Source organism: Rhagoletis pomonella, unplaced genomic scaffold, assembly GCF_013731165.1.
Source record: "Rhagoletis pomonella isolate Grant_MI unplaced genomic scaffold, Rhpom_1.0 Rhpom_scaffold_00003, whole genome shotgun sequence".
In the NCBI taxonomy this organism is placed as follows: Eukaryota; Metazoa; Arthropoda; class Insecta; order Diptera; family Tephritidae; genus Rhagoletis; species Rhagoletis pomonella.
Window position 1 is genome coordinate 72,138,286 of NW_023458557.1, and position 18,789 is coordinate 72,157,074.

Sequence of the window (18,789 nt, forward strand, 5' to 3'; positions counted from 1 at the left end):
GGGGCTTTTGTGTTTAATTTAATACATAATTATAATACATAGAATATTTTCAACCAAATTAGAATTTGTTAATATTATTTAATAAGTTTAATAGCCCAGTTCTGTACCGGTGACATACTTTTTTTTCTGGTTATACTTTTTCATATATTTTTCCGTAAAAAAAAACTGTGACAAGAATTTGTCACTGATACAGAATAGAGCCTTAAAAATGTATGCTTTTAGCATATTGTTAGTCATTACTATATCATATGTTAGCAGTTCAAATAATTTCATTTAAAATTTATATTTTTGGTGGTTTTATATAACCCTTGGATCGCATGAATCGTACGATAAATGGTGTGGCACCTAATGTTATGCTTATGCGTACTGGCGCGAATACTTTGTGTATGGCATATGCAATAACAAAAGTGCTAGCACCAGTAGTTACTTTAGTCGATAACGTCGACGAAGCTAAACCAAGGCGTTCCAGAATCGGTACAATATCTATTCCTCTGAAAGATGAAAAGAAAAAAATTAATACAAATTTAATGACAAATACATGTGTATATATGTATTATAAGCGTCAAGTGGTCTGATACATAGTACTCCTAAGTAATACAATAGTTAACATACATATCGTCGTTTAAAGTACAAAACCGCGTATCGTCTTTCGGAAAAAACGCGTAACTGACATTTGCTGCCAAAAATTGGATTTGCTCACACAAGCTCTTAGCTCAAAGTGTTAAATGTCACGCAAAGCCACAAAGTTTTATCTGGCATTAGCTTAAGACTCGGAAGAGCTAGTTCATTGAGCTGAACGGACTAGAAGTGAACTAATCTTTAAAGTGAACTAAAAAATCCAACTCTGCTGTCCAATAAGCACAAGTTTTCACATTTTCCCATGTAATTTCAAGAGTTTTATGTGTTCTAATTCTAAACTCAAGAGTAACAATAATTTTTTGATATTTTTGTATTTATTCACGCTTATTAACCGACTTAATAAAAGGAGGAGGCAGGGATGTCAGTGGCAAAAATACTTCGATGTATTTCTTTGATTCGATGCATCGAAAAGTACATCGATGCATCCATTTGCATAGGATTTTTCAGATACTATTTCACATATTTCACAGCAAAATATGTTAAAAGCAAATTGTACAGAATTTCAAATTAATTACCGTAATTGAGCTAATTACACTGGATCACAAATTTTAGTTTTTTTTTTGTTCTCCAGACGCCACTATCCAATTCCTATGTAGAATTGCTCGGTGATTCCGAAAATCCAGTTAATTTCATTTTCAACCGACTTCCAAAAACGGAGGAGGTTGTCAGTTCGTCGGAATATATATATATATTTTTTTTTTATGTATGTTACCGCATAACTTTGCACCACGTCAACCGATTTTCGATAATTCTTTTAATTTGCAACGGAAAGGTAGTGTCTCAGAGGTGGTCCCATACTAATTTGGTTCAGATCCGATCATTGAATCATGAAATATATAGATATATATATATTTTTTTTGCTAAAAATTACTTGTTTTTCTATGGATACGTTTTCGATATATTTGCAATTTAACGGTATTTAGCGTAAAAAAAGAGTGGTTCCACTTAATCACGTATATCTTACGAACCAATTGAACCATTGTAATACGAAATACGGCAATTGGAGCTTAGAAAGGTTCGGCTAGTACTATAAGGCCTGGGGCGGACAATACCGCAAATCCACCACTGGGTGATAATCCCAGAAGGTGGAGACAGACTCCATGAATGTCATTAATGGCTTGTCTGTACGCCGTTGTTGTTGTTGTAACAGCAGTGCTCAACCCACCGGCGTTTCGTCATGAGTGATCTTCATCCTCTGACTCTACAAGCCTGAGGCCGAGAAAGAGGGCTAAGTCGATAGGTGTGGTCCATTGTACTTCTGGTGTCGGGGTCATCAGGTTAGAGGTGCATGCGAAGAGGTGTTGGGTGCTGTATGGTCCCTGTCCGCATGCGGGTCAGATGTCTCAGCCGGGAGAGCTCACAAAGTTACCTTCAGCTGGCGGCGGAGGGAGTTGTTCCATGTATTCCTGTGTTCCTGTTTAGTTCTGCGAGGCTTAGGCTTGGCGTTTCGACCCATGATTGGCGTCCACACAGATAGCTGGTTATCCATCCATGGTTCCATGTATTCCTGTGTTCCTGTTTAGTTCTGCGAGGCTTAGGCTTGGCGTTTCGACCCATGATTGGCGTCCACACAGATAGCTGGTTATCCACCTCTTCATTCGATCCGGATGCGTATTTGGAAAGGCTCGCATAGTTCACTGAGTCGAATGCCTTCGACAGGTCATCCGCGACGTGGATCCGTCATTGTGGTATTTGCAAATGTATGGGCAACGTTTTCCTTACGTTTCGTCGGATAATACAAAAACTTAACGGTCGTCCACAGTTTGATAGTCCCGACGGATAGATTGCAAATCTTAAGGTGTTCATTCCACGTTTTCCGCGTATGCCCGTTGACCAGTTCACTAATGTCCTTGTTCAAATCCATGATGCGGGGATCCTCAGGATTAGACTGACGTTTTCGATCACGCACGTTTTCGAGTCCCCCCGCTTCTACAGGAAAGCCTTGGTGGATTTTAGCGCTCCTGCCGGCTGGAAGTGGGCGGCTGCTGCGTTGATGATCCTGCGGATATTGCGCTCAGCTATGCGCGCATGTTGGCAGTGGAAGAGCGTTGAAATTGCGGTCTGTGTGTTCCGTGAAACTGCCTCAGTTAGCCTTCTTTGTGTTCATATATGCACGGTTTTTGGATGTGACAAAATCTCTTGGGTGGTCAATCGCGACTACTAAGAGCTTTGTTGTGAATTCTATGTTGAGTTGTTCTGACTACATTAATAAAGTTGAAAGTAATGTAAATGCCTTTTTACGTTGTAGATTAAAGATGTTATCTTTGTATACACCTTTAGACACAAGAAGAAAGTAAGGTGTTCAATTAATTTTGCCTCACAAAACGTATTCTGAGCTTGTTTATAGCAAACTTGTTTCTGTTTCGTCACAAAATTGATGTTGCGTTCAACAATCTCACTCGTTATGTTAATGCCCTTAAAAGATATGACCAAATCTCTTTGTGGAAAACTAAAGTTGTATGATGCATATGCATAATCATTGATTATCTTGCGGAAAGAAGTTTTATGTTCATATAAAACTCCGAAACATCTTTCTGAGATATTAAAACTAACAAGGTCTAGAAGGCATTAAAGTCTGATTGTTCCAAATATTTCTACTTGTCCTCATCAAGGTTGTTCTTCATTGATGCTGCGAGGCTCTGGAACTCCATTCCAAAATCTGTCAAGGCTGCTATGAATAGAGGTAACTACAAAAAGGTAATCCACCATTATTTTCAATCTACAAAATGTGGTTGCGACTAAACTGTCTTATTTTCCCGATCTGATTAAACTTAAGGTCCTTATTTATTTTTTTGTTAGTTTTAGTTAGTTTAGATTACATTCCATTGCACTAGAATTACATTTTTTTAATTTTGTAACTTCCATCCTGTAGATGTATGATCACACTAAAAGTCTTACATAATATGTATATTATAGACCCGCATAACTTAAATAAATAATACTTGGTCTGACGCGAGCGTAAGCACTGGTTTTCACCCAATGTCATTTGCAATTTATCAGATCCCCTCTAGCTATAGTGATGTCTGGCGAGCTGTAGCGGTCACCCGCGATTCCGGTGGGAGCATAGTCTTTTACTGTGCAGAACGATGAGCCATCAATTTGTTCAGCGAGCTGGTCACTTCCCAGGTTGGAGTGCCAGAGTTCGTGGCAAGCTGCAGTAAAAGCAGTACTCCGCTCACGATGGTGCCTGCGGCCGAAGCAGAGCTTCCGGCGGCACCAGTTGTGGCACGCGTTGCACCTTACTGATGTGGTCCCAGTGGAAAAGTAGTAATGCATTACATGCGTGATAAATAATGTAATGTATTTCTTATGAGTTCTAGATTCTATAACTATTTAATATGTAATCAGCATTCGAATGTTTCCAAAAAATCGCAAAAATTTCGTGTTTTCAGGTGACACAAGTTATTGCAGTTGTTGCAACGGACTGAGGTAAACGAATGGTGAATGTTTCGGTCGCAGACAATACATGTCCCAGGTCCGGGATTTTGCTCTATGCCGGCACGGACCAGTAGTGTGCGGAGCAGACTTGCCGGTGGGTCATGCTCCCAAGGCGAAACAATGGGGGCTTGCTGCTGGAGTTCATGGTCGAAGTAACTGCTTCGAGTCAACCCGTAACGTAGGATCGACCATTTGGGGATTATCCGTGTGTAACTGCGCTTTAACGAGTGGCACATGAAACGTGCTGTTGCGACGGGGTTTTCCCAGAGGGATAGAGGTGTTAGCTGAGGGCTTGAATGGAGATGTGAAGAGGTGGTTAATGTCGTAGAGGGGATCTTCACATGCGGGACACTCATTAGGTATATCGGGGTCGAGACTGGACAGATATGCAAATAACGCGGGTCTCGCGAGTGCCTGTTATAATATGGGAACGATTTATTCTAACGGAGTTGGCGATAAACTGATTATCTTCTTTAGCATCAGATCAAAGCAGTCGCCCAGTCTGAAAACTCATTTGGTATCGAACAGCTCAATATGGTCTTTCCCAATGCTGGAAAAGCTTGAGATAGTGTTCATTATCAATTCGAACATCTGTTTTAGTTTGGCTAGAATACCAAATGCAAAGATCGCGGCAATAGACAACTCCTTTTACTGTTTTCACATCAACAAATAGATGGAAGTGTGTCGAGATACCAGTTCTAGAGCTATGCTGGTAGGGCTCAATCGCTTCGATGACGTTGGCAGGCATGCGTTCATTTGACCATATTCTGCACAAGAGTTGGTGCATGTATCTTATCAACTCTTCACCGCCTTACATACATATGTAGGTAGCAGGCCGTTAGCCTCAAAAGTTTTATTGTTTTTCAGCCGGGAAGCTGCTATTCGTACCTCGTCATAGACGAGCGGTAGGGCATCGATTCCGTGATTCCTACATAATCTAGGTATGTTCTGGATATTGGTCACTGCGACGACGTGCTTGTTATTATAGGAATATTCCCTAGCCTTGAAATCCTCTTACGTCTACTTAGATACTTTGTGATATAATTTCCGTCCAAGCTCTTTGCAATCTCGTATTTCAACATGCCTGTTAGGCAGTGGCACTTTCCCCACTTCTGTCATTCATACCCTCTATTCATGAATTCTCCCAAATGACGGGGTTCATCCGAGAATTTTTTACTTTTCCATTGGAATTCGCTTTTACGGGCCGTCGTTACGTAAAAAGGTTTCTTGAATTAAAATATGCAAATATCGTCATTATCCTTGTTTATTCGACCGTTAGTGGCGTTTCACATGTGCCGGCAATCGGATTGCCGGGCTAAGGTGTATTTGTAGCTATTAGGGCTTTCAAACAAGCGATTTCTTGGTTTCATACATTTTGTGTCGACAAACCAGGGACCGGAATGTGTGAAATGGAACTTAAAAGCTCCAAGTTTTTGTAACCAACAATATTTTCGGAGCATCTTTTTTGTGTTCTGGAACACTCCGTAAAATTTGTAGTTTTTTATCCAAATTCATTAAAAAAAACAAAAATTAGTGCAGTAAATCTGATATTTGAGGCCACAAAATAGTCTTCGCAGAATGAAACACCCGATTTACATGATTCAAGTACTTGAAAGCAATTCTTGCTCATTCTCTTTTGTGTTTTCTATTTGCTTTTACACGTTTCAATTCTGTAGAATTCAAGTTTTTTGTTCTTTAAATGGGACGCAAAGAAAATGCCAAAAGCAAAGCAGGAAAGTTGAAACGACTTGACGGTACAGACGCATGTGTACTCGTCCCTGTTCTTCTCACCCCCTCTCTTCCACATACGAGCAGAATTGAATTCAATACTTGAATTGTGTATAAGCAGTCAAACTTATCCAAAATGCTAAAAAAAAACCCTAAACAACATATCAAAAATGAGTTAAGGTGTTTCGGTACTAGTAGTTGCGATCCCCTACGACTCCGGACTAGTCAGAAATAGTCAGAATCAGTCAAATTTTACTGGAAATCGATCCCGTACTCGGTTCTCTGACTATTGAGAGGACAAAAAAGAGAAAAAGAGAGTAAATAAGGTCCTCTCTCTGTCAGAAGTTACCAGTTCTAGTCCGAAGATTTTTTGCTGGCAAGTTCAGGTAAATGTGTCAAACCATCAGCTGTAGTGTGTTTGGCAACCAAATTGTAAACAAAAGAAAAGTGCACTCTGCTAATGCATGCTGAAAAGTATCTAATTACTTGTTTAAGTGGATTCTAATGAATTTTTGGTTATTTATATGTGTGAGTTGAGTGTGTTTACGAATAAAATAAGCGAAAATTTACAACCAAAATTTGGAGGTTATGTTGAAGTTGATAGAAGTTACCATTTTTTACTAGAAAGCGATCCCGTACTTTCCAATGTTACTCTCTCGCTCTGAGCGAATTTTTATTTTTTGACAGTTTTACTAGTTTTAGTCCGAGGAATACGGGATTGCACCTAGTGTTAATTAATTTAAAAAGTCGTGAAGTTTCCTAGGTTAACGCTAAAAAACGCTCAGAACTTGTGATACATGGATCATGTCAATAAAATAAAAATGTCAGAATAAAGAGCAGAAAATTCTTTATTATCACTGATAACTGCCTTTTTAACCGACTACAAAAAAAAGGAGGAGGTTATAAATTTTTTTATGTACTTATGTTACCGCATAACTTTGGACTACGTAAACCGATTTCCATAATTCTTTTTTATCTAAAAGTTGGTACCTCAGGGGTGGTCCCATACTAAATTGGTTTAGTTCCAATCATTGGATCATGAAGAAACAACGGCAATCCTAAATTTTTATATGAGAATTGAAGTCGGTTGTGTTTTTTGCTTAAAAATTACTTGTTGTTGCCTGAAATTGAAGCAAGTGATGCCGGCAACATTTGGTTTCAACAAGTTATCGTGTGATATCACGCTTCTAGATTTTTTCTTTGGGCTTATGTATGTGTTGTCAGAAGTCTTCGTCGATAAGCAAGTTATGATTAAAAACTTGCATTGAAAACTGGAACTTCCGAATGGCCAACCAACAGCGTAGTCGCGGCCAACATTTAAATGAAATTATTTTTAAAAAGTAAATAGGAGTGTACTCGTACCCAAAACCATGATAAAAATATAGTAAGGTAGAACCGCTGAGAGTTACTTTTAAAATTCTTGACGTTTCCAAACATTTTAATTTTTAAATTTACTCACAAACTCACACACAAATTTTCATTTTCAATCTCAAGCAACAACAATTTCGAACAATTTCAATTTTTTATTTTCAATTTTATATGATTTTAAAATGGTGGCAAGAACGGTTCTACCTTGCTATGTTTTTATCATGCCCCTAAACTATCAAAAGTTCTAGAAAACTTTTACTGGTTTTGCGTTCTCGTACCCCAAAAACTTGCAAAGTAGGGGAAATTGAGAGAGCAAAATGTGATAGTGCTGCAAATTTCTGCTGAAAAAATTTTTACCAGCGAAAACTTGCAAGTAAGAAAATCAGCTAATCACAAACACATGCTTGTAAATAAACAAAAGAAAATATGACCTTTTTGAGTTATTTATTGCAAATTTCGATATTAATGCTAGTATACAACGAAGAAGTGAGTAAATTTATTAAGCACAACGTTTTTTGAGTTTATTTTTCGTTAATTTACTATTAATCTGCAGTTTGTTTACTTTAGTGTGTGCTGACAATGGTTGCCATATGACATTTTTCGTTTGTACCATAATTTTCCTTTAAATATACCAAAGTAGATTGAAATGCAGCATGCTGAAATATTTTTTGCTGAAGTTGTCGGTTTTGGCAGATTGATTGTTGAAATGAAAACTTTATAAATTTAAAGCTACATTTGTAGCTACATATATCTATTAAATTTTTCTGGATCAATGTTGGGTGTTTGGAGGAGATTCTCACATCACAAATTATGAGAAAAATAACTTATTCATTCCGATATAATTAATTGGTATTTTAAAAAGGTGTTTCTTATACAAAGCTATTCAATTGTATAAAATGCCGAATCGGGGGAGAATGTACCAAGCCAAATTGCCAAATGAACCACCAGTGGCAACTGTGGAAGTGATCAGCTGTTTCGAAGATTGCAAGTTTTTGCAAATTTTGCGTTCTCGCACTTCTGGGGATATTTTGTCTCTTTGAATGCTGCTAAATTCTGAGAATTTTTGCTGCTGGATAATTTTGTCCGCTCAATACGAGTACACACCTAACGTCAGAGGTTCTTCTTTCGGGTGATAATACAGATTCCGACATCCAGTTCTGTTTTAAGTTTTTTATTTAAAATTAAAAAGCCAAGGTCCAGAAGGATCACCCTATACATACAGTGGAAAGCAATGATGATTTTTTTTTAATTTGCAAGGTTTTTAAAGTTAACATTGTTTTGTTATTTTTCCATAAAAATATGGTTCGTGCTTTAACCAAAACCATATAAATCAAACTTTCAAGCTTTATACAGAGATATAACAAATTTTCATTAAAATTTTGAGCTTTTTAATCTGATTGGTTTGAATTTGATGATTGACTTGAATTTTTTTGAGTATGCAGTTTTGTAGCTAACTAAATTTTAGCCGTCAGCAAAAATAAAAATTATAAAAATCAACGCGATTTGCAGATGCTTAAAACTTGCAGTTTATTATACTAAAATTAAATTTGCTATAAAACTATATTTTTATGAAAAAAAAAAACAAAAGAAAAAATTAACTTAAAAAACCTTGCACATATTTAAAAAAAAACCACCATGCACTCATCACTGCTCCCCACTATACATATGTATATTAGGCCATTTGGCCGAAGATTTTCCATAATTAACTTTTTTAGGTTCAATGAACTTCAATATAGTTAACGGCTTAATGAGGCCTTGGACGTAGTGTGGTTGACTCTGAACTGCTCATAAAGATAATGAAATTACGTGCATGCAAACCTTAAGGCTTAAGCGATACTAATTTTAGCGCAAAATCAGAAAGAAACAATAAATGATTGCAAGATAAAGATGTGTGTGTGTGTGATATTAAAAGCCTTTCATCGACGATATTGCTTACCCTGAAACTAGCAAATAGCATGCTCCAAGCGATGCCAACGAGATAGCCACATGAAATACTATTACCGTAGATCCATAATCTTTAAATGCTTTTTTCAGCTGCTCCTTTTTGCTCAGCGCCGTTGGTTGTTTGTCGCCTTCCACTTTTGTACAGTAATGACGTTTTTCCAGACTATCCGCTGTTGTTAGATTATGCTTTAAAAGCGACACGCTTGTAGTTGCTGTAGTTGCGTACTCTAATATGGAATTAACGTGCAATGACGCATTTGCTTTAGACTATATGTAGTAATATTAAGTATAGTTAGAGTGAGTTCAGCGCCAACCATGCCCAAAATTATTACAAATACAGAACTACTAAGTGCAAACACGAGTATATTAATGTAAATCATGGTACTGCAATTTCATACCTTTTTTATTAATATTATAATCCTGGTCATACTTCACCCAGCTTGAACGAACGTCTTCACGTAAATTAGTGTAGTGAGAACTATGTAAGTTGCTGGACATGAATTTTCCCTCCTGTGACCACTGCCCACCAGGCATATTCAAATGCGTAAACTTGTGCATTCCACCATATGGATTGGGTACATTGCTTTGCATAACTGCATTGAGACTTGCGGCATTAAAGCAATCATACGATTGTAAATGAGGATCATTCGTTGTAGGCATCGAGTTGTCTGTGGTTATCTTGGATAAAACTGATTGCGATCGTTGAGATAAAATCACGGGACCAGAGATGTCCCGTGTACGATTTGGTGAAAAGCGTGTTGTTTCGGCTGGATCGATGTTTTTAGGTAGCGGTAATATAGCAATGCGTGCACTATACGAACGCGCATTAGTTATATGCAGTTTGTTCAAAACTGAAAGATCTTAAAAAATAAGAGTTCATACTTTTACTATTAATGTAATAATAAGTACATGTATATCTTATAATGATATTGAACAAACTATGTAGGTAAATACCGATAATTTACTAAAAGAAACACAGAACTCCAATAACGATATTATTGAGGTTGGGACAAAAGGCCCGTTGTAACAGCATAGGGAGTAACATCGAAATCCCTTTGGACTTAAAAATAGGTTTGTTCGTCGAAAATCCAGCAAGAATTATCCAACACTCAAAATATCAGAGAGTAAGAAAAAATTCTCTCAAATTCTCTCTCATGTTGAGAAACTTGCAAATTTCTGCACGAACGCAAATTTGCAGGAATTTGCAAGTTTCCCTGCCAGCTGGCGTCGACGGTTGCATTTCAAACATAAAAAATTTTTATAGAATTTTTAAAATTCTTTCGGATGGCCAAAAACAGGATATACATGTATATTTCTAGTTGTTCTGACTTTCTTTAACATACATTTCAATTTCTTCATCGTACTAGCTGTCGGGTTTCTTAAATCGACTCTGGTTGCAATTGCATTCCGATTGCGAATACCATTTTTTTCAGCCGAATTAAGTTCAAATCATTGGAATTAACTAAATTAATTATATCAACAATTATTTACTTCCTTTTTTCATAGAAAAATCGCTCGTGTTTATAAATTATTAAATTTAACGAACTAATTTATTCAAATTATTGTAGACAAAAATGCAACCATGCGCCACAACCACATGTTTTTCGTGTTTGCCAATTCTTGCTGGCAAAATTTTTTCCAGCAAGAATTTGCAACTTCTCTTCAAGAGAACTGTCACTTTGCTCTCACAATTTTTGAGTGTTGGATAATTTTTTGGCCTGCACGAACGCGATTTGGGCAAAAATCGTGATAATTCGTACAAATTCGTACAAATTTTTTGCTCGACGAACAAACCTAATGTTGCATAAGAAATGCAACTGTAACTAAAAGTACTGATTATGCAAACCCTGCAAATTATGCAAATTACTGTTGATTTTTTTACAGTTTTGCTTTCATATAACGAATAAACAATTTATTTTTATATGGAACAGAAACGCAACACCTTCGGTAAAAAAAATCTAAAACGAAAATTTTTAGCCACTTGAACTCGCCTTTTATTACACTAGAATTGAGTGGGCTACAACACTTTAAAACATCGTTCTAGAAAATCTAATTAAGAAGCTCCTAATTTTCACGAAAGCTTGTTGCATTTTTTTTTTTAAATATTGCACAAAGTTTGATACATGGATTTATATGGGTTTTGTTAAAAAATGAACCGTATTAAAAAAAATACTCAAGTTACATAAATAACAAACAAAATTTAATTGTGAAAACTGGTACAAAATTTGGGTCATTTTATTGTATGTGACGAAAAATTTCACATACGACAAAATTTTCATACAGTTTGTTAAAATATTTATTTTTTTATTTTATTTTATTTATTTATTTCTTACAGTCTGTTAGACTTATATTGCAACAAAGATTTAACATTCTTATTGTCTTATTCTTATATTGTCTTATGTGACAAATTGTATGGTACGTACGACAAAACCACACCAATCCTATACATATGACTGTGCTACGGCAATTCTTATTGACAAATTGTTTAATGTTTTCTTGATTTTTATTCAAAAATTTATATCTGAGGTGTATTAGAATCCATTTTTTGCGTACGAGCAAAAAAAAACTTAAACAATTTCAGCCTTTTGCTTACTTGCTGTGTGTGTGGTTTGTAGTATGTCATACAGCTGGCCAGCATTTAACGTGAAAATGTAACATACGACAAAATAATTTTATAACAAAGTGGTTGTAAAAGCTATGTATATGAGTTACTGAAAATTTAAGAAAATGTGGTTTTATACTTAAATAGTATTTATGTAGAATCAAGCATTAAATTTCGGTAAAAAAAACTATTGTACAGCTTTTGAGAAATTGAGACTGAATCTTTAATATCGATTTCCCAAAACCTGCCGAAAGTAACATACGACAATCTTTTACCCAGGCGACGATATGTAGATGAATTACATTTAAAAATAAAATAAACTGAAAGACCAGCAATATATCAAAACACATACAATTTTTTTGTAAATAAGGAAATATCGGTGGGAGCGGAATTTGCCGAAATTTCGCACAAAATCGGGGAATTTCATTATCGAAATCGGGTAATTATCAAAAATGAGTTGGCTACCCTGGGTGTGAACACGATTCGGTTCGTGGCGTCAGCAACATAAACGATTTGTTTAAATGCGATTAACACTCGACTGCCTGTATACGGACTTACATTACGCCCAACCGCCGTTTTCTAAAATTAAGGTTCAAAAGCAATGGACTAAGTCACCTTTGCTTAAACATGAATAAAGGATTTCTTTATTCGGTCGTTCTAAATTACATATACATCATGAGTAGAGAGCTTTATTTTTTAATTAAATATGTTTTACATATGTACATACATATGTGCATATAGCAAATGCATTCAATAGTTTTGATTGTAATAAATAACAAAAATTGCCGCACTTCCTTACGACGACTTTTTTACCGTGCTAAAAATATCATATTTTCGCCGCACGAATTACACACGCCAATAAAAATGGGGAAAAATTTTGTAACCTAAAATGTTTAAGCTGTTTTCGATAGACATTTTCATGCTGATTACGAATACGTAAGTAAAAAGTTTCCACCACGTCCAAGATTTTGAGAAAAACGTGGTCAAAGTATCAAAAAATCGCGTTTTTTGCAATATTTGAGATGCTCTAGCAAAAAAACAAAAGGGTATAGACCTTACACTTCGGCTTAAATTAAAGCTAGAACTCTCGACTACTATCCCTGAAAATACCATTCGTAAGGTCCTATCACCTTTTGTTTTTTTTTTTTTGCTAGAGCTTCTCAAATATTGCAAAAAACGCGATTTTTTGATACTTTGATGGAAACTTTCTACTTACGGCTTCATAATCAGCATGAAAAAGTCTATCAAAAACAGCTTTAACATTTTAGGTTACAAAATTGTTACCCATTTTTGTTGGCCTGTGTTATTGAAAGTGCACGAGAAGTGAATTTTTTTGACTTATAATTTGAATGCATATATGTACGTACGTATGTATGTACATACATACCCAACAAGCATTTCAGTAAACTTAAAAATTAAATTCAAATGCCAACGATATGAAGTTGTAAATATAAAATTTTTTTATTGTAAGTGACGTGTTTACGTTTTTTTTTAAATATATATTAACCATAATTATTAAAACAAAAGATAAAATAAAATCATTGCGGTTAAAATGTATGTACAGAAATTTCGCATTTAAAAAGTGAAAAAGACAGTGTAAGGAAATTATAAATTTGCTTATGGATAGTGAAGTCCGCGGAGAACAAATTGAACATAACGTTACTTCCAATCAAGGACCCGCTGCGCTAATCGGTGAAAACATTCGAGCCTTCAAATGATGAGTTCTCCTTATCCTTGCTTACATTTACATTCAATTAAAAATTTATAAAATTTTTTTCAGAAACCTTCATTCATCAGAATGGCGGCGAAAAAGCGGAATACATATCTGCATCGAAGTCGTTTTTCCAATTTGCCAATAACCGCATGTAATTGAAAGCTGCGGCATAAAACAAGATATAATTAGCTTTTTATGCTTAATGTTTGTGTGTTATCATGAAATTATATGTTTACATTTATAATTTTTTTTTTTTAAGTACACAAAGAATGCTAATATGTCTCTTCTCTATTTATATTTTTATTTATATTTTCGCCACCGTAGATGAGTCCGCAGAAAATTCTCATTTCATTTAAATTAGAATATTTGGATGGTACTACATATGTTATATAAAATGTTCTACAATAAGGGCGGGTAGATGTTAAACATTCTATATATGAGTTATTAATGAAATATCGTTCAAACAAATGGTTAAAAGTTAAAAACGTTAAAAAGCTTATTTTTTTTGTAAATTTTTAGTAAGTTTATATTCATACGCTTCAACTTTTTTATCCTTATTATAAGTTTATATTTATAAGCTTATAACCAAGGTTCCATTTCGATTATATTACGCTTACTTTCAAGCGTTGTATAAAAAAAAAAACAATGCTTTGTAAGCTTACAGCCGCATTCAGAAACGTTCCTTAAATTAGCTCTAACGGGCGCGCACTGGCTCAACAGACGCAAGGGCTGAGTGTGCAGAGCACTGGCGTGCCATTCGAGAGATCCTAGTCCAAATCCTGGGGCAGGGGTATTTTCTTTTTCCTTTATTTATTTATTTTTTCTCTCTCAATTTTTATAACCCATCTTTATCGAATTTTTTTGCTTTTTTGATCTAATTTTCTTTTGATTTATAGGTTTTATTGCTTTAAAAAGGAACCAATTTCTTTTTTTAATTTGATTAATTTTTTGAAACTGCTAAAAGACAAACAAGACCAATAACAGGCCAATTCTGGCATCTGTCTTTCAACTTACCTCAGTCTTTCGAGAGACAAAAGTCTTTATATTACGGCAACTATCTTGAAAGCTCTTTTCTGTATTTCGAATGAGTAATTGAAAGATGTGCTAACTTTTCTTAAAACTAAACGAAATAAAAAAAAATTGTTTTAAACAGGAAAAACTAAAAATTTGGGAAACTGAAAGTAAAAGAAAAAAGATGAATCAAAAAAGTTTCAAAACGTTAAGTAAAATAAAAAATATGAATTTTTTAAACAATGCAACTTAAAAAAGATTGTATTAAAAAAATTCGTTGCCGAGGATTGAACTCGATCTCTTGAATGGCGCGAACGTGCTCTGCTCACTGGGCCATTGCCACTGTTACAGCAACGTTATCGAAATTGAAATTTATTGAAAAAACAAACAATTTCAAAATCATTCGTTAAAAAGTTAAGTAACGGTATTTGTTTACTTAACTTTAAAGTTCATTAAATGCCCTTAACGAATCATTAACCGACGATTTTTTCAAATCGTTGCTGAGGGACACCTTAAGTAACCATCAAACGACCCTGAGTGAGGCTGTTAATGTTTATAATTGTAAACTTAAAAAAGCTTTATTTCAGTTTATTTTGCTTGTTGGGTACATACATATGTACATACATATCATAACAAGTGAATAAATTAAATTTTTTGTTCTGTTAACGAAAGCTGTTTTCTATGTTTAGCACTTAGAGAATGCGCAATAATGCAACATGATTCCATTCATGTTGGAACATATGTATATACAGGCCCGTCGTGAGGGAGGGGGAAAGGGGTGAATCCCCCGGGCCTGGGGTTCTTAAGGGGCCCGAAATATCAGAACCATAACTTATTATTATTTTTATAATGTAATTGCTCCTTCGTTGTAGACTTTTATTATAAATAAATTCCGATTCGTGCTGATTGCTTTCGACTCTATAAATTAATGAAAATGGCCCGAAACGCGTACTATTACAATACATTTTGGCTCACAGTGCTTTTCAAATACCGCTGAAACTTGCTAGAATAAAACTTTCGGATAGTTTTTCTTCTTGCATCTGAAAGCATAAGTATGTGGCAATGTATACCTAAAACATATTGTACCTCCTGGTGCGATATATGTACATACGTGTAGATTATTTTTCGATGGCTTGTAGTCTGTTTTATGCACTAAGTAGCATGAATTCAGTAGACATGCGATTTGACATGTAATCCAAAGAAATTAAGAACATGATAATCATGGATACAGGTTTGAAAGTTTATGTTGCTGTGCAGCTGTAGGTCGTTTCAGAAGTAATTTTCTGCTTAGAACTCGAGCTCGAGCTTACAAGCGCTCCAAGATATTGAGGTTTTTCGCGGTTAAGTACACGAAAAACGGCTTTAATCGCCACTTTTGCTTGCTCTATGCCATTCGCCTTCGAGTGGTGCTTTACGATTTTTCCTTCAGAAATTATGGCCATTGGAAGATGACGTAATGAGTTAGAAAGCATATGCTTGGCTTGGCGATGTTAGATTCGAGGACACGGCGGTTTAAGTGGCCGTAACTCTTGAGGGAAAAATCGTATAGCACCATTCGAGAGTGCATTTTTAAGGCTAATAATAGTACTAGAAAAATACTTCAAATAATTCTAATAGATTTTTTACAATTTATTGTTTTTGAGTTAGAAAGAATATAAATTTTAACTATGGGTCAATAGCACGTTGAATAGCTTACAATGTTGCTTTCAAATGACCCCTATCTCTAACTAAATAAAAAATAATTTTACCTGAAAATTCAATTAGTAAAAAGACTTACGTCACAAATAGTTTTGCACCGAAAACATATTAATAATGAAGAGTATAGGATACTGCTTTATTGTGAAGGCCGATTCTCATTAAGAAAGTTAATTACAGATTATTTTGTCTAATACTTTTCATATACTTCAAAGTAATACAAGGCAATCGAATAGAAGCCAGTATAATGCAAAAAATTGTGACCCTTAAATATATAAACAACCCTTAATTTCATGTTGTGCTTTTTTAATTGTCATTAATTTAAAGGTGTCTCAAGATTAAGTGAATTTTCATTTTTAAGAGTAGGAGATTCGTGTTAATATTTACATTGTCTGATACCTCGGCCGCTGTGGTGTAGTGGTAAGCAGTGCGCGCTTTTATTATTATTATTATACCTCAGAATAAGTATGACTCAGATAAAATCAAAAATCTGCGAAACCCGAGAAAAAAAATTTCCGCTTGACTTTAATTTTATGCACTTTATATATATGGGCCCGTGATTTTTTTGTCCTGGGCCCCGAGTTTTCTCTCGACTATGCACTATAAAGGATGTGTACGCCATAATTCATTGAAGGAACAATATTAATTAATATGCTTTTCATTTGCTCATGTACCCACTTCTTATCTGGATTTTACGGCATTCTGGAAATAGGGAGAATGAAATAAACGAACGTACTGACCTCAATAGGTAAACTTGACTTATTTATAAAGAGCTCATGGGCGTTTGTTAACATTAGCCAGCATATAAGCAAAAGAACGTATAGACTTTGATCATGTCAAAGTGCAATTCCATAACATGGATGCATGTGTGATATTACTTAGTTAAATTCTCAGTATTCTTTATAAGAAATAAACCAAATTCTAATGGATTGGCTAATAAAAGATAAGATTGTTGAATTATTATTAAAATGTGTTTAATTAAAGTGCCCTTCAAAATAAAGAAAGCGAGCGGGCCACCCACCGGAACAAAATCGCGTCAAAATAATAGGTACTCACTATAATTATCATTTAACTCCTTTCGATAGCACAATGGGTTTTTTGCACCCAGTCGATTTACTGTAACAATAAGTCTTTTTGTATTAGCAAACATCATTTATTCCTTCCAATTAAGCACGTACTCACTAAATACGCAAAATTAACACAAAAAGAATAAAAGGTAAATAAAAAAAATTGACAATTGATCATATTGGCAGCTTGGTATTGCCATATCGAATGCAATTCTTGTCGTAAAAAATCACCCAACCGACGTTAGCAGTTCATTAGTATAAATATTAAGATTTTTGTATTGCAAGGAACACATCAAGATAACCAACCGTTCAGCAATGGGAAAACTAAAAATTCAGACCGATAGTACTTTTTACGCTGATATTAACTATATAAATATTATTTGCCGCAATCAAAAAGTAAAGAAGATATAAAAGGTTAAAGAAAATTTTTGTGATATTTTAAAATATTAATATTTTCTAAACTACGTAACCGATTAAAAAAGCAATAATACCAAAATAAAGACAATTAATCTATCTTTAAGTTAATATATAAAATGTGTTTGCTTGCTTATCTATTTAAGCCAAAAATATTAAAAAACAAATAAAATGTTATAAGTTTTTCATAAAATAACCATTTCTAGAAAAAAGTGCATAATCAATGCTAAAGACATATATATTATTTAGAAAGTGCAAGTTCTTACCTTTAATTCGATGTACATATTTTATTATGATCTACTTCGGAGGTTTAAGAATTCAGTGATAAAAAAAAATTAAAAGCATTTACAAGCAAGTTACAAGTGTGGGTGATATAGTTTCTTTTGCCCAGAACTTCTTTCTGCGTAGGCGGCCTTCGGCCGCGCTTAGGGATCATAACCCTTACAAAGTAGAATTCTCCTTTCTGTATTGCCGAAGAAGCGGAGCTGAACACCTTTCTGTGTAGGCGGCCTTCGGCCGCACTTAGGGATTATAACCCTTACCAAATAGAATTCTCCTTTTGGTGTGCACCAACTGTGTAGCCTTGGGAAAGGATGAGGTAACTAGAATTCCCTTTCGGTGTGGTAAACCGTGATGTCCAGTCCCAGTGATGTCTATTATGGTTACTAGGTGTTTTATATAAATATCTTGTATATAAAAATGTCTTGTGCAAATGAATATTTAACATTTTTCAAGCGAAAAAACGCAAATGAGAATTGTGAATTTTGGCCATTTTCCTAGGAAACCATTGGGGACCTAGGTTGTCGGGGGTTGCATTTTTGTCAATGGCGGTTCATTCCCTCTCCAAAAAGGTGGGTTAGAGGTGCCACGTCCACTTACCTTTCGCCCACCGCCCCTTTAACGAACGGCCGTAACCGAAAGCCAACCCGTTGAATTAACTACAATATGCATTTGCACATACATGCATTTATATTTTTTATTATCACTGAATTCGGAAAACTCAAAAGCAAATCATGATATAATATGTATATCAAATTAAAGGTAAAAACTTGCACTTTCTAAATAATATAAATTTTTTTAGTATTGATTATCGACTTTTCCTAAAAAGAGGTTATTTTATGAAAAAATTATGACATTTTTTTGTTTTATAATATTTTTGGCTGAAATAT

The 18,789-nt window shown here is 34.9% G+C and overlaps 1 protein-coding gene across 1 annotated transcript; it reads right to left on the minus strand.

Moving 5' to 3' along the window:
• Positions 1–261: 261 nt before the first annotated feature.
• Positions 262–17,362, minus strand: LOC118735484. Its single transcript, XM_036465273.1, has 4 exons — positions 17,196–17,362; positions 9,516–9,977; positions 9,110–9,344; positions 262–491 (listed from the first exon to the last, which is right to left on the minus strand). The coding sequence occupies exons 1-4, from the start codon at positions 17,290–17,292 to the stop codon at positions 281–283; spliced, it is 1,005 nt and encodes a 334-aa protein (XP_036321166.1). The 5' UTR covers positions 17,293–17,362; the 3' UTR covers positions 262–280.
• Between the last annotated feature and the right edge of the window lie 1,427 nt (positions 17,363–18,789).